The following is a 22,885-nucleotide window of genomic DNA, read 5'->3' as shown; positions in this document are numbered from 1 at the left end:
ATTAAATGTAATTACACATAATCCAGCATGTATCAAGAAATTGAAGAGAACAAATATTTCAACAAATTAATTTTTTATTAAACACATTTATATTTAGCTGGGAATTTTACTTCAATCTATATAGCCAAGGGACATTTTCAAGATTATCATTTCAACTCTCATGGCAAACTATGAAGAGGTGCTTTTAAAAACTGCAACAGATTAGGAATATTTAGTTATTCCTCAAATGTACTCATTTTATCCCAAACTCTTAAAGAAATCAGCAATAATGCTATCAACTACAACACAAACACAATACTTTTAATACTATCTTACCAAAGCTCACATAATACTGGTGACTGGTTTGCATTTCTTTACCCATAACCTCTTACTCAGAACAGTTCCTTATCAAAGTCAAAACTATCATGACTGGCCGGATAAAGATATGAAAGATGAAACAAATGAAACATAAACTGGACAAGAAGCAATTTCAAACTGGTCCCACCAACAGGAGAAAGCAGTGGAAGAAGCAATCAAAGCACGTGTTCCAATGTATGAAGAATCAAGTACATATTTAATAGAGGAGAGTAGCTTTTTCTGTTTGTAATACTAGGCATTAAACAAATTCTTTCAGTAATGTACCAGAAGCTGTGAAATTTTGATAAATGATATGTTTTTTCTAAATAGATAAAGCAACAGATTCAATATCAAGTAATTTAAATACTTATGTGATAACTAAATAATATTCAAAAACTTATTTAAATTTACAATTATAAGAGAAACTACTAATAACAAGCATATCAAGTGCTTACAAGTGGGATTTAGAAAAAGCAATATGCTAAATGTAGAAGTTATCTTGTGGAAAACATGGTAAATCTACAACCAAGAAAGACAGGATTTGAAATGTGGTGCATAATATAGTGGAGGAAATCCTAAGACAGAGGCAAACTTACCCATATACTTTAAATTATTTGAAATTTTAAATAGAAACGAATGTATTTCACCAGGAGAGCACACTTATAAACCCAAGTTCCTACCCCGTACCACCACACCCAACCTACACTGGATATTGACATTCACAATTACCTAGTGTGATCTGGTATAAAATTCTGACATTTCAGGTTACACTAAAGACCATGATGCTCTCAATATGAAATACAGAAGATATTAGATACTGATTGGCCTAAAAAGAAATTTTTTTACACAATCACTTTGTAGGACAACTCCTTTAAGGGAGCTCTAAATATTACATTAAGAAGTCGCAATGCAGAAGTAACAAGATAAATTTTTGTCTTCCTAGAATCTTTTGTTATTAATTCAAACTAATTAAACAAAATTCCTATTATTTGTATTACACATAAGGGACATTTTAAAAAACCTGTTTACTTTAATCGAACACTGCTATTCACCAGTCTTGACTCTTTCTCTTCTCCAACTCCCCATAAAAGGTAAACATTAGCTAAAAATCTTACCGTTCTGAACCAAGTAAGATTAGAATAACTTACCATTTCAAATGAAAAGACAGGATTACCAACACAGTGGAATAATAAACCAATCATACCATTTAAAAAAATTTTTTTACAAACCCAAATTAAGTTCCACAACAGTGCTGAGACTAAATGACAGCCTTTAAGTCCCTACTAGAGAATCTTTCTCTGAACTCTCAGAACTGTTTAGCTGTACCTCTTAGAATACTCTACATAGGTATTCTGTACCTAAAGTACTCTAAAAGTACCTAAAGTACTCTAAAATCCTCAAAGACCTGACTCTCTGCATCCTCTACAGTACTCAGCACTATGTTTTGAACACAGGAAAACAGTAAGCAAATTTTTCTTACTAAATGGAAACCTCCATGTCATCCTGTAAGTCTAATCCCTAATCAAGTGGGATCCGCATTTTGAATACGCAGGTGTGCTGAAACACAAAAATTGTTGGTTATTTGACTGTTTTTTAAAATTTACTCTTCATTAGGTGATTCCATTATAAAACCTAAAAAAAAACATCATTAGTTGCATCTCAATGACACCCATGTTTCAAAACTAGTGATGATTAACATCTGAGACACTGGTATTCAATAAATACCGAGGTCTGGTGGCACATAAAGAACAACAAAAACCAAAAGATTGAGCTGCTCTGGAATCTGAAAGGTAAGACATCAAATGACTACTTAGTTCTCCCAGCTTACACCTAAGTTACTATAACGTGACAAATGTAACATTCCTGACTTCAAAAACCTCACAGAGCTCAATTAGTGGACCAGAAACAGAAAATAATTGGAAGGCTATGTGATAAGGACTAAAAAAGAATATTAAAAAACGATACAGGATCACAGCTGGGGTGAGTAGTCAGAGGACATTATGTATGTGCTGAGGAGACACAGACATTCTCCAGGAGGAAAAAAGAGAGACGAAAATTTTTCTGGATTATGAGCCCCTCTGAAACTCTACTGGAAGGAAGGTAAGATCAAAAAAGGACACTAGAGTCATCTAATATGACACAGAAATAATTAAGTACAAGGAAGTGTCCTCTGATAAGTGTAAATAGAGTATAAGGCACTCAGTAATCATTTCCAACTGGATGCATTCAAAAGACTTTTAAATATGAATGATAAAACAGAAAAAAAACACTACTTATAATCATAACATATGATTAGGGTGATCATACTTCTTGGTTTGCCTGAGACACTCCATTTCATGCCTACTGTAAAAAAGCAATTTTAAATAGAATCTATATTCACTTGTCTCAGTTTGAATGAAAATTAAGTTTTCCCTATATAGGATATTATTAAAACTATTAAATAATCCTTTGAGAAGTGATCAAAGATCTCAACGGCTGGTTAAAATTTACACATCAACCCAAATACACCAAATCATCAAAAATCCAAAAAGATCACTTCCAAGAGTATACGTAAACCTTATAAACATACGTCTTTGTTTTCATTTGAGTACAAAAAGTCTAAGTCAAGTTCCAATTGTGTACTATCCCAAATATTCAGAAAAGTTCTCGGCTCATTGTAAGAAATCAATTATTTTACTGAATAAATGAATGAAAACAAACTAAGAACAAAAAACTGGCGATACCTAGAGCATTATAAGTGAGACCACTGCAATATACTATTATTATCCATTTTGATTTTCACCACCATGTCCAAACCACTGAAACTGGGCTGTCATTATACCAGCAATAGGTAATAACCTGCCCAGCAGGTCACACAAATTTGACACCAAACCCTAACAGGAAATAATTCTTCGGTTATTTCCATAGGCTGATGAAGATGCTATAATAAAAATCCCTTGTGAAATACGCCCTTTGTTTGAATGCTTAAGATGTTTCAAATTCGAAAAAGAGAATCTTCTACTGCAATACAATCAAATCACTTCTTATAGGTAAATAATTTATAGAAAAAGAGTGATGTTCATGTGGGAACCACAAAATGACAACTTCTCTCAAAAACCCACATGCCATTTTAGAAAACATATTTGTACCTACGCAGTAGTAACTAACAACTGGGATCATTCCTCTCTGCCAGCATCTATTAATGTATTTTATTACTGGCTAGAGGTTCCGTTTTGAGTTTTGTACATGGCACATTAGAAGTTAGGTTATAATTAAATCAAGGGGTAATGGTAACAAAAACAACGCCCACTCAAGAAGCAGGAAAGGAAACTAGCATAAAGAAACAGATGATCAAATAACAGGCCACATCTGGTAATACTGATCAAGAGGAGATAACATCTGAAAGAACAATACTTTATGTCTTTACTAACTAAAACAAAAAAGATTTGAGAACTCCAAGATATCAGCTGTGGGACAGTGACACTTTATCAGTTCTTCCCATAACTTTTGCTCTGATTTATAACCATGAATACCAATGAACCATCTGAACACTAATCTGGATTCTTCAAGAACCTTGGTTATAGGATATGAGGTGCTCTGCTCAATGAGCCTTCTAAAAACACTGGAAAAGAACATATAAATTAATAAATTTGCAATTCAATTAACAAATTCTTTATGAGTTTGGTTAACATGATCAATTTTTTTCCCCCTGCTTTTTTCTCCCCAAATGCCCCCAGTACACAGTTGTATATTTTAGTTGTGGGTTCATTCTAGTTGCGGCTGATCAATTTTTTATAGATTCCCCCCAACTCTCAGATTGGCCCTAGATTATGGGTCAGCAAACTTTTCTGGTAAAATGCCAGAAAGTAACTAGGGCTTTGCAGGCCCTACAGTTTTGAGATAGTCTCATACAGTTGTGTCAACTAGTCATCTCTTCTATTTTGGGGCAAGGCAGCCATAAAAAAAACATAAACACGGCTGTGTTCCAATAAAACTGTTCCAAAAACAGCCAGTGTTCAGATCTTCACTCAAACTTCCCAGGTCCCATAAGAATTCAAATACTTTTATTCTCATTTCAACATATGGCCAGTGGTTTTCTATCTTTGCTAATGAAAAGAAGCAAGCTGAAGAGTTTTCTAAAATGCAAATCTCATGGCTCCAACCCACACCCACAGTTTCAAAATATTCAGTAAATTAGATCTCAGGCATTTTTCTTTTTCAAGTTCCATAGATATGCTGCAAGGATTAAAAACTGCTGAATTTAGCCAAAAACATGATCAATGGACAACACATCAGAATCTACTCGACCCCAAAACGAAATCAATTTGTAGGTTGGAGACCTAAGAAATCACATTTTTAAACAGCTCCCTGAGAGTTTAATATGCACTATTTGAAAAATATTACCATGGAAGAGGAATCACACCCTTAGCCTCTGGCTACATCTCCTTAATGCTTTTGGCCTCACTGTTTAGTAATCCTGGGGAGCAACAATGGAACAGCTGAAAGGAACATACCTGGGTCAAGTTATTGCCTTAGTATATAAAATACATTTATTTTCAGGTTTATTATGCACGTGTGTTCAAACATCCAGGGCTATTTCTACCTAATCAAATAGGAATAAAAACTCTTCAACATCAATTCATGTATGTATTTTCAAACAGATCTGAAGTGCTATTCTTTTCTTGACAAAAATCAAACTAATATTTACCATACCAGAAAAAGAAACTTCTCAAAACAAAGTAATATCTAAAATCTGCCCAAATTTTCCTAAACAAAGTATTTTATAACTACTTGATACAACTACTAAAGCTAGAATGACACAAATATTTTTATGACATTATCATTTTCCCAGGAAAGCAAAGTTTACCCTAGGAAACTGCACTGAAAAAATATTCTAGGGGCTGGACCAGTGGTGCAGTGGTTAAGTTCACACAATACACTTCGGCAGCCCGGGTTTTGCAGGTTCAGATCAGGGGTGTGGGCCTACGCACTGCTTATCAAGCCATGATGTGGCAGGCGCCCCACATATAAAGTAGAGGAAGATGGGCACGGATGTTAGCTCAGGACCAATCTTCCTCAAAAGAAAGGGAGGAGGATTGGCAGTAGATCTTAGCCCAGGGCTAATCAAAAACAAAAAAAACAAAAAAAATATATTCTAATTAAAATTTCCCCCTTACTCCAACCCAACCCATGAATAAAGAGTGGTACGCTGCAGTACTGAAACGTTTAAACTACTTAATCTACAATGAATGGAGCAACTTAATATGAAAACAATCACAAGACAATCATAAAAGACAATCTTATACCATTGCTATTGTTAACAGAATAACCTCTTGTGATGTGTCCAAAAGCAATAAAATTGTGGTTAAGTACAAAATCTCAACCTAGTAAATACTATCTACAAAATGGTTTAAATACACTCATACACTATGGTGAAGATAAACCTAAATGTAATTAAGGCGCACCATAAAAATATATACATTGTTATGGCAGTCAAAGATGTGGTATGCCAGAGGAGCGAAAAATAAACGTATAATTACCAGAGCTATTATCAAAGAGTTTGACCTCTTTTAAGGAGAAATAAGGTATGAAATAAAACTGACAACTTCTAATTGATGAACTGCTGACATATCCTTGAAACCTTTAAAAACATATTCACGTTATAAAATTATGATAAAGCTGAAGGCTAACAAAGGAAAACACAATCAGACACGATGTGTGTTTACCCTCACCTTTTGTTACATTAAAAAAAATTATTCAAGATAAAAAATATGGAAATCAGTATTTATTTTATACTTCAAAGCCCAGACTATTAGTTGTGTTGGACTATGTCTAATAGGACTATTACAAACAAGTGAGAGGTGGTATCTTAAAATGAACCAAGTAAATCTACTTTACTCTTAGTACTTGGGCAAGCTGAACACTTACCATTTGATTCCTCCCTTTAAACTGAACAGTGACAAAAGAGAAAGCACATAAGAGGGCCTAACTTCAAAGCTTTTAAAAACAAAAAGAAACATTAAACTTGTTTAACAATTTTTTCCAGACAGTTTTTAAAGTAAATGAAGAATAACTGATGTAACAATTGCCTCAATGTTCTTTCTATTAACACAAAATAGTCAAGACCTGTAAAGAGCTTTTTATTAGTATTTCTTTAGTACTTGATTAGTTTATGTTAACGAGCATTATGGAGCTAGGAACCAAATAAAACTGACACCAAATAGATGAAAACCTTGGGTCTATTTCATAATTTCTAATCTAAAAATAGAACCAAGACTGTATTTTCCTTTAAACATTTAATTACACTGTTGCATAGTATTTTAAATACTGTTTCTCTTCAGAAAATTAAGAAGATAGTAACTTATGTGGCCCATGTGAGTATTAAAATAAAAATAAAAGATAAAAGAAAGTCACCAACACGGTATCCTAGGGTTCAGCAACTTTTTCTGTAAAGGGCTAAAGAGTAAGTATCTTAGGTTTTGTGGGTCACACATACTCTGTCTAATATTCTTTTTATTTTTTTCGTTATCCAACAACTCTTAAATATAAACACCATTCTCAGCTCTGTGGTAGGGTGGTATGAAAATGGGCAGTGAGCCCGAGCTATAGTTTGGAGACCTCTGCTGTAGCCATATTAATCTGTGATGCTTCAAATATGCAACACATACTTCAAGTAACTACTTGAAAACAAAATATCTTAATATTGAAATATATAATCAACTAAATTTTCTAAGAGCATAATCTTGTGAAACAATAATCTATTTTTGAAAGGCCAATAAATCCACCATGAGTATTTTTAAATATCTAACTAGTTTATTCTCAAAGTTCATTGGATATCTATACAATACTACCTGCCATTAAAATGAATTTTCAACATACAAATGTTTTTAAATTAAAATAAGAATTTGTAGTTTCCATTTTAAATTGCAGCAAAATTCCCAAATAGTTTTTGAATAGAAAAGTAAAGTTAAAACCATCTGTGCTTAATTAATTATAACTATATTAAATGCCACAGAACATATAAAAAACAGTGGTGTATGTTTTTAAAAATTGTGAAATGATTTCAAATAATAGTCTGCAATCAACTTTATGATATTGCCAACTTAAGTGTAGCAGAATATATTTTACTTAATCATTTCCTTCTATACCCTAAATGATTTATGTTTATGACATTATTACAAATAGCTACACATTCTCTCCAAGAATGTAAAGTTTATGCCAGCAACATATTAAGAAAGCTAATTCCACCAACTTTACTGTAAGTAAGCACTTTAGCAAAAGAAATGTTGAGGTACATAAAAAGACTCAGAAAAATTTCTTAATTCTCAATGGAACGAAATAAAGTTTCTCTAAGAAAAATATCACACATGGTGTACATCTTCATTATATTTGAAGATAAAGACACTGGTTACTAATTTTCAAAATATGGCCTGTATTTTTTTTAAGTTCCACATTCTTTTATAACATCATAAAATATTCACACATTGATAAATCCAACAGATTTATGTTCAAATCTAACAACCAAAAAACTTAAGACCACAGTTTAAAGTATGTCACCAAGCAACTGCTGTGTATCAAAGGAGGAAGAGAGAATTGTAAATAATCCTAGAAATCACTCAAAAAAATTTTACAGGGGCTGGCCCCATGGCAGAGTGGCTAAGTTTGCACCCTCCGCTTTGGAGGCCCAGGTTTCGCCGGTTCAGATCGTGGGTACAGACATGGCATCGCTCATCAGGCCACGGTGAGGCGGTGTCTCACATGCCACAACTAGAAGGACCCACAACTAAAATATACAACTATGTACTGGGGGTATTTGGGGAGAAAAAGCAGAAGAAAAAAAAACAAAAAAAGACTGGCAACAGTTGTTAGCTCAGGTGCTAATCTTAAAAAAAAAAATTTACAATGCTTTAAAAAACCTTCTCAACTAATGTGGTAATGGAATTTAAAAATCAATTAAATTAAACTTTCAGTGTCACTTATAAAAAACTTTTCTAACTGAATATAAATGCCACATTTTCATTCAAAGGATATTTACTACTTGATGAAAGATAAAATTTTCTGGTTGCTATACAAGTTAGGATTTATTTTACTGTGTATTCTTTTTAATAAAAAAAGTTTAAAATTTTTTCTAGGGACAGAGAAGGTCAGAAAAAAAAGGCACCAATGCTTTGAATTAATAGTTTTAGCCTCAGAAACTTACTGAAGAATCATGGCTTTTGAAGAGCTAGATAGAAAAAAATACTAGTAAATATTTTTCAGAACGTGTTGTTAAGCTGGCATTCATCTAAGGTGAAGGAGACTTTGTTAGTCGCCATTAAGAACTTGTGGATTTTAACATATTTGAAGCATCCTTGTTTGTCCTACCATTTTGCCTCCCTAAAACAAAAACCTAAGTCCAATCAAGTCTTTAGAAGTAACTCCAGTCTATGAGAAACTCAAGGATAAAGAAACCTGTTAAATATCCCTACGATGATACAACCAACAAAATCCAGGATATGAGATGTGATCTATACAAGGATGTTTCTTGAAAAATTAAGGGGGGAAAAAAAAAGAGTGAGAGAAAACCTACAGACTAAAAAGACTGTATTTATCAGCCAATTTGAAGAAACCAATTGTAAAAAAAAAAAACTTCTATGACCTGGGCAGATGTGGGCTTTCATGTTAATATGAAATAACTGACCATTTTTAAGATATGATAAAGATATTTTTAAAAAGAGTCCTTATCGTTTTAGAGATACATACTGAAATACTTATGAATGAAATCCTAGGAGGTCACCGATTTCACACAAAATAATTCAGGAAAGTGGGTATATTTAAGGATGAAAAAGATCAGCCGTGTGTTGATAACTGTTATGGGTAGGTTATGAGCACATACTAGTATACTTTTGCATACGTCTAAAATCTTCCAAAATAACGAATTTTTAACATTAGTAAACAGTGAAAATCAGTCAAGAAGAGATGATGGATTTATCAAGATTTCTAATTTAGAAGCATATATTTAAAAAACATAAAGTAAAATCGAGAAAAATTTAACATCCATTTCATAAAACATGAGTATTATCTCAGAAACTAATTTTAATTTACTACCTGAAAGAGGTTAAGAAAATCATTAGTTTAACATAAACATCACAAATTCAGAAAGATTAGAAAATATATTACTATATAAAGCAATATGTAAAGAATTTTAAATCTACATCATCCACGTGACACTATAAAATCATTTAAGTTAACTGGTATTTTACTTACATTTTCCATATAGTTTGGCTTAAAGCCCTCTTGTTGTCGCCTAAGTTCCTCCTGCTCTCTGTGTCGGATCATTTCCTCCTCACGACGACGATGCTCTTCTTCATGTCTGAAAGATTTTCAGATAAAAATTTCAGCATGGTTGACATGAGGCCATAATTGAGTAGTTTATTTCAGGTAAAACAATCATTTATACAAGTTACATTTTGCCAAATCTGTGAATAATTATGGGCTTACTAGATTTACCTTCCTTCTTCTATTTTGCTCTAAGCCTTTAATAAATCAAGTAAACCAAGGAAATAAAGTAACTTAACTAGGGTAAATCAAAAAAATAAAGTAACAACATATAACCAGGGTAGTTTACATGCTTACAGACAAGAAACTGGGAGTCCAAGAGCTCAAATGTACTCTACTACTGTATAAAGAAAAATAACCTGGGATCTATCACTGGCACGAGAGAGTTCTTAAAGACACTCAGACCTATCCACTGCAGAGGACCAGACTGCCTGGACAATGATTCTATCATGTGTAGAAGGAAGCCTTAACAAACCCTGTCTCCTCCATTTCATCAACCCGCTGAGGAGGTCCCTCAGAGCAGGTGTCAGCCTACTATCTGCTTTTGTAAAAGTAAGTTTTATAGGACAATAATTCACCTACTGTCTATGACTACCCTCAGGCTAGTACAGTGTGGAGTAGTTGAGACAGAGAATATACGATCTGCAAAGCCTAAATTATTCACTATCTAGCCCTTTCACAGAACAAGTTTCCCAACCTCTGCCCCAGAGGTATATTCATCAAGCATGCAAAAAAAACTATCTATGTGTGCAGGATTACTATTAAATCAGTAATTATTTATAATATGATTAAAACGGAAAACTTATAAAATTATATTATATTGACATTTAAATCAATGCAAATTAAAATATATACATGCCCTCCACTCAAAACCAAAAAAGTAATTTAAATAATGAAGACTATATAATAGTGATGCCCCTCAGTAGATCTCATTTTCCAGGTTACTCTTATAAATACCTTTCTTCACTGAATGTAATACTCGAATTTCAACATCCTTTTCTTGTTCTACAACGCTCTTACTAAACCTAAGTCCATGAACTAAAAGAAACGATGATGTCTCCCACAGCCAGGAGAAAAACCGGCTGTTAGAACTTCATGTCAGACCATATGCAAGTAACAAGACACTGTTTCCAAGGATTTTCAAGCAAAATCTGGGCTATTTTGCGATTCTTGTTTAACCCCCCCAATATACAACTCTATTCAAAGTAACTTGAACATTCAAGTAAACAGGTTAATCCACTTCCTTGATATTAACATAATCATAAATTTTACTATTAAGAAAGTACTTTCATGGGGCCAGTCTGGTGGCACAGTGGTTAGGTTTTGCTCGTTCCCGCTTCGCCAGCCCGGGGTTCTCCAGTTCAGACCCCAGGTGCGGATCTACAAAATGCTTGGCAAGCCTTGCTATGGCAGCATCCACGTATCAAGTAGAGGAAGATGGGCCAGATGTTAGCTCAGGGCAGTCTTCCTCAGCAAAAGGAGGAGGACTGGTGGCAGATGTGAGCTCAGGGCTAATCTGCCTCACAAAAAAAAATAAATAAAAAGGTAGTAATAATAAAATTAAATTAAATTAAAAACAGAAAATACTTTCGCATTCTTAACTGTTGAAAAGTGCATACAAGTACAGGTTAAAAATTCCCTTATCCAAAAACTCTAAAGACACGTGTTCTGAAACTGAGTTTTTCCAATTTTAAAAAGGTTATACTATTATTACATCCCCAGTGGTATCAGAGGCAGGACCCAATAAATCAACCACATTAACATCTCTGCAGTAAGATAAAAATTCATATTCTGTGGAAATACTATAGGTGTGACATGACCCACAACCGAAGTGCAGGTCATGTTTTAGCATCAAATAGACTCATATCCGATCCAACCAATGAATGATACATGAAAAAGCTTTTGGTTTTCAAAGGTTTTGATCTTCAGAATTGCAATAATGACATTGTTGAGGACCAAGTTGTGGCACATAATATAATTTTAAACGTGAAAGTCCACTGCCAGTAAAGTGAACAGAAATATCTGCACAAGTGCGCTGGGATGTATGTACACACAGATATGCACTAGGGCATTAATTAAAGGCAAAAGCTTAAAGACGCAATCAATTATAAATGAGTGACAATTATGGTTCAGTGGTGCCAAAGAACATAATATAACTGTTAAAAAGAGGTAGATTTGCATTCAGTGACATGAAAGAACGTCTAAGGCACAATTGTTAGAAAAAAGGCAAGTAAAAGAATGGTATTCCTATTACTGCTTTTAAAAATCATTTCTATGAGCACAGAAGAGGGTATGAAAAAGTTTATATCACACGAGAATAATTTGAGGAATAAGAGGATTGCCCGTTTTACTTTATACACATATGTATCATGTGAGTTTTGTTTTAAATATGTATTGCCATATCATTTTAATAAAAACCAAATAAAGTATTTTAAACAGAACTTATAATGGACTTCTCCTATCGTTAAAACTTTTTTTCTCATAAAACGTGAGACTAGATTTACAAATCAGGAGAAAAAAATACACAGTAAAAGGTAAAATCACATTAAAACTTAGGTATTTTTCTCCCTCCATTCCTTGGTCTATAAATCCCAGAATTTCTATTTTATTTCGAACTAAGTTGTGATTATACCACACTGACAATTCCATGATCTAAATTTACAGACAGCATACAGAAACATTACCTATTGTATATATATATGTTTGCTTTTAATTTATTCTATTCCACAAGATACTTTCATGATCATTTTTATATTTAATGTCTCTTCTGGTCAAGGATAACATCCTAGGTTATATTCACAAATGGAACTAATAAGTAAAGAAGTGTGACAAATTTTAACAGCCTTCATTTTATATTTAATTGGAAACTGATAAAACCTCAATTTTACAATTTAATGTGAAGCCCACTAATTATTTTCAGTTCTCTTATTTTTGCAGGACTTTGAAAAACTGAGAGGTTCTAGGCACTAAGCTCTAACACGACTAACGGATAAAAACACCTTGCTCCTGTTCCTGTTCAGCACTATGCCCTCCACACAAACCAGAGGGCTTAGTACATCATACAATCTTTCTATGTCCAATGACATAAATAGGGGAAGAATGGGTATTTGGGTAGGTGAGCGAGGAGGAGGGTGGTGAGAAAAGCAACCAAGGAATAAACGAACAAACAAAACAAACGAACAACTACGGCATGGTCAAGTCCCAGCTTGAACCAGCTTGCCTGGTCTTCCTTCTTCATGGCTACAGCCTCTAAAGAATTAAGTGACCCATAAAAAACAAAGTAATTTGTAGCGTTGAAGGGAAAACCAGAAACTTGTACACTCCAAATTACACAATTTCTCTCAAAATACACTTTCTTAAACCAGTTTTTTCAATCTTCCAACTAACGTAAAACAAAAATGCAGAATCCAAACTCTACTTGTTAACAATTAAAGCTACCTTATGTGGCAGCAGCCTCAGTTAGATAAATCTCTTCAGTTTAACTGCTCTAGTTTTCTTTACTTGCTTTGTCTTGCAAGTACAGAATATATTTGATGATTAAGTTCCAAGACACAACTTTTCCCCTTTCCCTGATACATGCTGCAAAACTGCTCAATTTTAAGACAAGCTGTTCACATGTCTTAAATCAAGATTCTTAAAGTTAATTTGAAAAGAACCTCCCCAGGCACTATGCACAGGTTAAGACTGTTGACAGATTTATCACTGCCTGTATCTGCTTGAACATAGCCAAGCATAAGGTTACCCATCGAACTGTCACCTAACTGTTGAGGTATTTTTACTGTTAGTACACACTTATCTGAATTTCAAATTGAATCTGATATACCCCTGAAGAGTAAATAAAATTAATGAAAAACCATTCAATGAAAAATTACCATGTACAGAGAATTCTTATCACATCAAGAAACCAGTATTCCACCTATGCTGAGACTGGGCAACCAATGAAAAATTCCAGTAAGTACTCCATACTATTTTCGTGCACTTCACTTTCTTTTTAACAATCTGATCATTCCAAATAATGTCTGCCTCCCTCCTATATTACTGTAAGTTCTACAGTGGCAGAGCTTGTGTCTTTTGTTCCCACTGTATCCCCAATACCTGGGGTATTTTTTTTATTTATTTCTAACTTTAAATTTACAGAAAAGTTGCAAAAATAGTACAATTCCTATATATTCCTCATGCAGCATCCCCTAATATTAGCCTCCTACATAACTATAGTACTATTATGAAAACCAGAAATTAGCACTGGTACAACACTACAGATAACTACACATCTTACTCAAATGTCACCACTTTCCCCACTAACATCTCTCCTTTGTTCCAGGACCCTAGCCAGAATCCCGCATGGCATTTAATTATTATTTCCCCTTAATCTCTTCTAGTCTGTGACAGTTCAGTCTTTCCTGGTCTTTGATGAACTTAAAGAGAACTGATTATTTTTTGTAGAATGTCCTTCAATTTCGGTTTAAGTTTTCTCATGACTGGCATAATGTGATAAATTTTTGTCAAGAAAACCTCAGATGGGACCAGCCCCATGGCCCAGTGGTTAAGTTCACATACTCTGCTTCGGTGGCCCAAGGTTTCACCGGTTCGGGTCCTGGGCGTGGACATGGCACCACTCCTTGGGCCATGCTGTCCCACATGCCACAATTAGAAGGACCCATAACTAAAATATATAACTATGTACTGGGGGGCTTCAGGGAGAAAAAGGAAAAATAAAATCTTTAAAATCTAATACTATTACTTTTTATTTTGTTGTTGAAATTGTTCCAACTTTGGCCATTAGGAGCTCCTTCAGTTTCGTTTCTGTGTTCTTTCAACACAGCCCATTCTTTTTTGAGTACTTTCTTACTCTTTGGTGCAACATATTCCAGGCTCATCTTGGACTTTTCAGTCCTGGAATCAACCACTTTTCCAAAAACCCTAGTTTCTTTTATTGGAGAACAGTGTTTTGACACAAAAATCTGAACACTAGATGTGCGCACTGTTACTGAGACATCACTGCTTCTAGGTGGACAGGGCTATGAAATATACGTATGTATAAGAACACAGGCATAGATACATAACACACATCTATATTTCTACATCTGTCTACACTAAATACCACTAAGTTCATACTGATATCTATGATTCCAATTCGACACCACAGGATTCAGTTTAATCTTAGCCTTTCTCCTCGCTCTCTTTCTTTCTCCAACAATGAGAAACGTGGGTCTCATTATCTATGTTTATTAATTTGTTCACTTACAAAAGTATACACATTATTTTCAATAAAGATCTGATCAGAAAGTCTTATGGAAAAAAAGTAGTTTCAGAAATATTAACCCCTATCTCTGTGAGAAACATGTTTACTAACTAGATTACAGAATTTATATACTGGTCTTCTTGTCATCAGCCTATAGTATCCAGTCAAGATACTGTTTTCCAAAGTTATTTCGGTTCTTTATTTTCTTCCCATCTCTTATCAGTGTGATAATGTTATCCAATGTAATATAGGAACGTTCATCTGTTATTTTTTGCTTTTTTTTTTTAAAGATTGGCACCTGAGCTAACAACTGTTGCCAATCTTTTTTTTTTTCCTGCTTTTTCTCCCCAAATCCCACCAATTCATAGTTGTCTATTTTAGTTGTGGGTCCTAGTTGTGGCATGTGAGACACTGCCTCAGTGTGGCCTGAGACGCGGTGCCATGTCTGCACCCAGGATCTGAACGGCGAAACCCTGGGCCACCAAAGTAGAGCATGAGAACCTAATCACTCAGCCACGGGGCTGGCCCCCATCTGTTACTTTTCTTTGTTCTTTCTTTTGTTTGAGGAAGATTAGCCCTGGGCTAACCTCTGCTGCCAACCCTCCTCTTTTTGCTGAGGAAGACTGGCCCTGAGCTAACATCCGTGCCCATCTTCCTCTACTTTATATGTGGGACCTCCTACCAGAGCATGGCTTGCCAAGCGGTGCCATGTCCGCACCTGGGATCTGAACTGGCAAACCCAGGGCCACCGAAGTGGAACATACGAACTTAAGTGCTGTGCCAAGAGGCCGGCCCCCCATCTGTTATATTTTTAGACACTATTTTGGGTTGACTTCTCCCACATTGTTTGGTTTTAATTATTTATTTATTTTTTCAGCATGTTAAGGGTAGGGTACTAATTATAAACGCCTAGCTGTCAAGTGAAAATATAAGAGGAGAAAACTGGATTCAGATATGATTTTATGTTAGGGGAGGGGAGACTTCCCTTTCTTTGTAAAAGTAGAAGAGACTTTAACATATTTACATAATAGGAAAAGGAACAACAAGAGAGAAGTTGAAAAAAAATCCCTCATCGTCTAAGGAGTTCATGTGGGGAGTTGTATACAGTTGTGGTTTTCAAACTTTGTGATGCATTAGTATCACCAAGAGGATTTATTAAAGCACACGGGGCTGGGGTCCATTCTCACATTTTCTTTTGTCTTTTTTTTTTTTTTTTAAGATGTTTCCTTTCTCTCCCCCAAAGTCCCCCTGGTTCATAGTTGTGGATCCTTCTAGTTGTGGTACGTGGGACACCGCCTCAGCATGGCCTGATGAGTGGTGGCATGTCCACGCCCAGGATTCGAACCGGGGAAACCCTGGGCCACCAAAGCGGAGTGTAGGAACTTAACCACTCGGCCAGGGGGCCGGCCCCCACTCCTACATTCTCTGATTCAGTATTTCTGGGGGAGGTTTGAGACTTTGAAGTTTCAAACAACTCCCAAGTTAGAACGCTGATGCTGCCTGTTAAAGTACCATAATTTGGGATTAAGTAGGTTAGAGTAAAATTAGAGTAGTTCCAAAACGGAACTATATACATTTATATAATCAGGTACAAGTTGGAGAAAATACAATAAAATATACTGCATACTACCTATCTCCAGACTGTGAAGACACTTCACACCCATTCAGTTTTACCTGTCCTTATTTTTTATTTCCCATGAGCACCTTCCCACCACAAGCACTTATATTGTTATAACACCTTCAAAAACAAAATTTTAAGTTTGCTTTAATCTATCATAGCTTTGTTCATAACATTCCTAATTATTATGATTTTTGAAACTTTTAAGAGTAATGTCCATCTCATATTTCACAACTAAATATTGCAGGTACAAGGAAAGCTATTAATTTTTGTCTATACATCTTGGATCAACCACTCCAAAACGTTCTTACGTAACCTAAGAGATTTTAAGTTGACCATCACAGTTGTCTATTACGTACTGAGATTTTAAATGCCCATACCATTTTCACCACAGATTCCACTTCCAGAAATCTGTTCTAAACAAATTACCAGGAGCACAAAGATGCATAAAGGCATTTACAGTAGTGTTATACACATGAAAAAGTTGAAACTAAGAGCAATACAAACATTATGTGCCTCTGGGAAAATGGTCCAGTAAATAATAGAGCATTCTTACAATAAATTATAAACAATAATACCTAAGCTCCTTATGTAAGTTCAAAGTGTATGCTAAGCGTCCTTAACCAGCTAAAAACTCATAATAAACAACTATGCTACTTTGTGGAGTAATTCCCTAGGTGCAGTCAAAAATAGACAACTTTGTTATTTTTTTCTGTATTTTCCAATACAACTTGTACAAGTTGTTTATAATGGGCGGGGGGGGCAGCTTTTATTAATAACACACACAATGAAAACTATATATATTCACATATATGTTACAAGGATGTTCTCTTACCTCAGTTGTATTTGTTTCCGTTTTTGCAGCTCTTGGTTTCTGAGTTCTTCCAAGCGTCTGAGTTCTTCTTGACGCCTCATTAGATCTATAAAATATTGATTACACATTAATACTTTTAGCTTCCCTTTCTGTTATTGTAAGTATAGAGATTCTCTTTTACTGGCAACGTATTTAGCAACTTATTCATATTCATGCATCAAGCTTTTTGTTTTATTATGTCATTTTATATTGAAAGATTTCTAGTTGTGTAATTAATCAAATCAATACCTTTTGTGGGCCTGTTTCTTCACGTGTATAAAGAGAATAATAAAATTTATCCTTATGTTAAGAAAATAAAATGGGTAGCAACTGTTTTAACATAGGGCCTAGAACATACTAAAAACAGAATAAATAGTAGGTAGATTCTCATTTACATTCTTTTATACAAATTAGAATTTTTTTCCAGCAGCATGTGCAAAGCCCAAAAAGATACCTTGGGAGACATCAGCAGAGGGCATGTGAGAACCCAAAGAACATGTCTCTCAACATAATTAGCAAAAGATTCCTCCTGCACTAAGTCAATGTATTATGAGGAGGGCAATGAGGACTGAATTCTTGAAGGGGGGGGAAGGTTGAATATTGATTTAAACAAGATCATTTTAAACAAGACAGGCATTCCTGCTGTCACCAATCCTTGCTGTATCATCAAGAACAGAAGTTCCAGAGTAATAAAAGATAATGAAAAGTACATTTGTTTTGCACATCCTAGGAGTAATAAACTTCCCCAGTGCTTAAAAATACTTGTAATCTTACCAAATTACATGTGCATATATGCATAGGTTAAAAAAATATTAAAATAATAAAATACTCTGGATGGCACAATGATTGATTGCTTTTATCATCCTTTTCTCTCACCTTATCATCTCAAATCTCTAAAATGAACATAATTTATCTCAATTGAATGTTTCTTAGTAAGTCGTCGTTTTCAGAACTTACACAATACTAGCAGTTACAGTTAATGTTCCATGCACCAGTAAGCCTAACAACATAACTGTAACAAGGTAGGTATCACAACCCTAAAAAGGTAAACACTATCCTCACCATTTTACAGACTGAAAACACACTGAATTACGTATTATGTCATGGTAAAAAGATTCAGATACATCATAAATGTGCTCTAACCATCCAGCTATTACAGGGTTCAACTGGGATACACAGACAAATCACTCCTTCTTTCCAAAATGCCAGTATCCCAAAGCTGGATGATCAGACTCAACTGGGAAACTTAAAAAATAAAAATTAAAAAACAGATTTGGGGACTCTGCTCAGGAAAGTCCCTTTTGGTATACAGGGTAGAAACCAGGTGATTCTGATAGTATTCCAGTTGAGAAAACACTTAGCTATCTCAAAAACCATTAGGGGCAGACCCCGTGGCCCAGTGGTTAAGTTCGCATGCTCCACTGTGACGGCCCAGGGTTTCCTTGGTTTGGATCCTGGGCGCCGACATGGCACCGCTCGTCAAGCCAGGCTGAGGCGGCATCCCACAGAGCACAACTAGAAGGACCACAACTAAAAAAATATACAACTATGTACTGGGGGGATTTGGGGAGAAAAAAGTGAAAAGAAAAAAAAAACCACTAAACATGACTACAAATGATTTTAAACATTTATACCATTAGTCGTCAACCTTAACTGCTCATCAGAATTTTTAAGTACTTTGTAATCACAGACCAATTAAATAAAAATTTCTTGGGATGTGGAGCGGATATTGGTATTTTCTTGAAGCCTCCTAGATGACTCCATTGTGCGACCAACACTGAGAATCATATAACTATCATATAATTACTTTAGCTCGAGAAATGTAGTAGAGACCAAAAATACATAATCTACTTATATTCCTAAGAGGAAATGCTTCAATAAGCCAGTCTGGAAAATGTCCTACAATCATACATTATTCAAGAAAAGTCAATCCAGTATATCCTGTAACAATTTTATCATAGTTTTGTAGGTTAGCTGCTCTTAACTCAGGGACTTCTTACCATATATAATAATAAATTTAAAAATATGCATTACATTTTCTTCCATGAAAAGGAGTAAGACAAGAACATGAATGTTTGTTTTCTGACAGCTGGATCTTCTTTTAAGCTGTGCCCATTGAGAAAGCTGCTTTAAACCTCTCAGATCATATTTCCTCACTTGTAACATTGGTATACTAATTAGCTCAAAAGATCTGACAATCAAATTATCAGATAAACACATTATCTGATACTAAGAAGGAGGACTATCAACTTAAAACTGCCATTTTACATTTACTAAATTATTTCTGTAAGTTGCTACTATTCAAAGCTCCTGAAATTTCACTACAGTTTATATATTTGTACACTGCCATGATAATATCTTTCTGAGGGGAACGTTACCAAAAAATATATATATAACTAGACATGTTTATCTTCTGATCCAGTAAATCACACTCATAGAAATTTTTCTTAAAAGAAAATCCAAAGGCATCCATTAACATGAAGACATCAGCTGTGGCACTACTTATTACTAGACCAAACAATATTTAAAAATGCTTACCTAACAGATTTTTTTTTTTTTTTTGAGGAACATTAGCCCTAAACTAACATCTGCTGCCAGTCCTCTTCTTTTTGCCGAGGAAGACTGGCCCTGAGCTAACATCTGTGCCCATCTTCCTCTACTTTCTATGTGGGACGCCTACCACAGCATGGCTTGCCAAGCGGTGCCATGTCCGCAGTCAGGATGCGACCTGGCGAACCCCGGGCCGCCAAGGTGGAACGTGCACACTTAACCGCTGCATCACTGGGCCAGACCCTACCTAATAGATTTAATGATAAAAGAACATAAAACTATATCTATACTATAATTTCATTATATTATAAACATGGGTATATGGCAAAAGGGAACAGAGGGAAATATAAATTCGAAGTTTAATTTGCTAGAATATAAGAAATTGTTTTCTCAACTTAATATCCTTCAAATCATGAAAACCGAAGGCATGCTCTCTGACCCAACAATTATACTTTCTAGAAATACAAGAATTGAAAGGGCATATCTAGTCCCAAGGAAAAATTAAAATATTATGGTGTAGAAGATATATCTTGAATACAAGAATGAACAGATGAAAAGATGTAATAAAGCAAGTATGGCAAAATTTTAAACATAGAATCTAAGTGGTGAACACCTTAAAATTCCTTCAACTTTTTTCTTCCTTTTCTTTTTAAACTGCCACACACTGCACCTCATTTGCATGTGTCTGGAGTCTTTGAAAGGGTGACTACCCTACATTCTCCTACAAATGACCTTGAGAGCTTGTCTGGACGTTTTAGCAGGGAAACGCAGCTACTTGTGTACCCTTGACCAAAAACTGGTCCTCCTCTACCAGGGAACGTCGTCCTCTTCAAACTAGTGTGTAGCTTCAGGAGGGACGCACATGGAGCATGGAGGGACACACGTGAAGTGGGAAGGGAGGAAGGGGACACCTGCCTAGCCAGTTGGATCAGCCAAAGCAACCCTGGTGATCAATGGGGTGACAGACGTCACAGACAGATCACCCTCACGTCCTCAACTTTTTTACATTTAAAACTTCTCATAACAAAAAGTTGGGGGGGGGACACACACTGGATAAGTTAGTGGACTGTAAAAAGAAAGAATTCATATGGAAGCCTGGTAAAAGGATCAAGTCACTTACAAGAGGGAAAAAACTCAGGCTTACCTCAGACTTCCCCACAAACATTCAACGCAAGAAGACAATCAAACATGCTATCAAGTACTCAAGAAAGGAAGAGGGATAAGATCCATAAATGTTGTATCATTCAAGTACCAGTTTAAAGTACAAGGATCACAGATAATATTTTAGAACATGGAAGAACTCTAAGAACGTTGTTTCTGTGAAGCCTTGTTAAAGGAATCATGAAAGCTGATCAACATCAGACAATCAGGTGAACAAGAGAAAAGACATGACTCAACCTATTTAAAATACAGTCAAAATTTAAACATGTATGAGGATTATGGTTAAAGAACATTAAGTCAAAATGGAAACAGGATATCGAAGTGGTATCTGCAGTTCCATGTTCACTGTAGCATTATTCACAATAGCCAATATATGGAAACAACCATCCAATAACAGATGAACGGATAAAGATAACGTGGTGTATGTATATACAATGTAGTATATAGACACAGATATACACACAGTGTGGTATATATATACACACTCACACAACGGAATATTATTCAGCCATGAGAAAAGGAAACTCTGCCCTTTGCAACAACAGCGATGGACCTTGAGGGCATTATACTCAGGGAAATATGCCAGACTGACAAATACTACACGGTATAAGTTAGATATGGAATCTAAAAGAAGTCAAACGCATAGGAAAACAAAGTAGAAAAGTGGTTACCAAGGGCTGAGAGGTGGTGGAAACAGACAGAGGTTGGTAAAAGGATACAAACTCTCAGCTATAAAGTGAATAAGGCCTAAAGGTCTAATACGTATAACATGGGATTCCACTGTAATGTATAATTCAAAGTTGGTAAGAGAGTAGAAATTAAATGTTCTCATCAAAATAAATAAACAAACTAAAGCAGCTTTTATACTTAAAACAACATTAAGTCAGTGTCATAAATCCAGACAAATCAGAAGCAAAATAGAAAAAAGCTGAGAGGAAAAGAGAATGAAGGAAAAACCAAACATGCCTACTTCCTCATTCTTTTTTCTTTGGTAATCAGGAATCAAAAGATAACATTTAAAGGAAATAAATATACTTCCATTACTTGATTTATCAATACAAAGGCATATATAAAGAATTTTAATATAATCAAAAACTCAGTGGTGGAAGAGGAGAGACTAACAGCAAAATGCATGGCAGAGTTTATATTACCTACTGAGAGTTACATAATCACAGTTAACAAAGATAATACAAAAATAACCATGAAGAAAATTCAGGAACTGCCTCCTATACCGATGATCAGAAACAGATGGAAAAGGAAAACAATTACCTGTAATAAGCGTAATAGGATTTGGATCCAGAAAGGACTAAATAAACATCAATAAAGTATAAATGAAGAAATTATTAAGAGGTACTGGTATGCCAAATAAGAATCGATATTTACAAAAATTTGCAAAGATATATACATAAATACACATTGCAGCATTGTTTTTACTAACAAACTGGAAAGAGAACTAGATATTCCATAGATGAGTTAAATTTACAGTCATTTAACAGAATGTGGTACAACCATTTAAAAAAATGAAGCAGATCTATATGCATGCACTTACATAGAAAGTCAAAAAGTAAAGTGCAGAAGAAAATAAATAGGAGTTTTTTTCTGGTTAAAATAAATATACAGACACGTATTTACTGACATATGCACGATTTCTTTTCATTAAAGGATACAAAAGAAACTGTTAAACTATAGAAGAGGGGCCAGCCACATGGCATAGTGGTTAAGTCTGGCACATTTCATTTCAGCAGCCCAGGTTCACGGGTTCGAATCCCGGGTTCAGACGTACACCACTCATCAAGCCATGCTGTGTCAGCAACCCACATACAAAACA

At 34.9% G+C, this 22,885-nt stretch overlaps 1 protein-coding gene across 10 annotated transcripts in view; it reads right to left on the bottom strand.

The window, feature by feature from the left end:
• The window catches only part of PSPC1 (paraspeckle component 1), a 111,906-nt gene that overhangs the window by 59,583 nt on the left and 29,438 nt on the right, over positions 1 to 22,885 (bottom strand). For all 10 annotated transcript variants that reach the window (XR_006888996.1, XR_006888995.1, XR_006888994.1 and 7 more), the window contains exons 5-6: positions 17,329 to 17,413; positions 9,562 to 9,667 (exon numbers count right to left, since the gene is read on the bottom strand). Coding sequence is in view for 2 of the 10 variants with exons in the window: in XM_046663823.1 (XP_046519779.1) it covers positions 9,562 to 9,667; positions 17,329 to 17,413 (191 nt within the window). In the remaining 8 variants the exon portion in view is untranslated. The remainder of the gene's footprint in view (positions 1 to 9,561; positions 9,668 to 17,328; positions 17,414 to 22,885) is intronic.

Source organism: Equus quagga, chromosome 6, assembly GCF_021613505.1.
Source record: "Equus quagga isolate Etosha38 chromosome 6, UCLA_HA_Equagga_1.0, whole genome shotgun sequence".
Lineage (NCBI taxonomy): Eukaryota > Metazoa > Chordata > Mammalia > Perissodactyla > Equidae > Equus > Equus quagga.
Note: the sequence above shows the minus strand (reverse complement) of the source record. Positions and strands in the feature narration are given on the sequence as shown.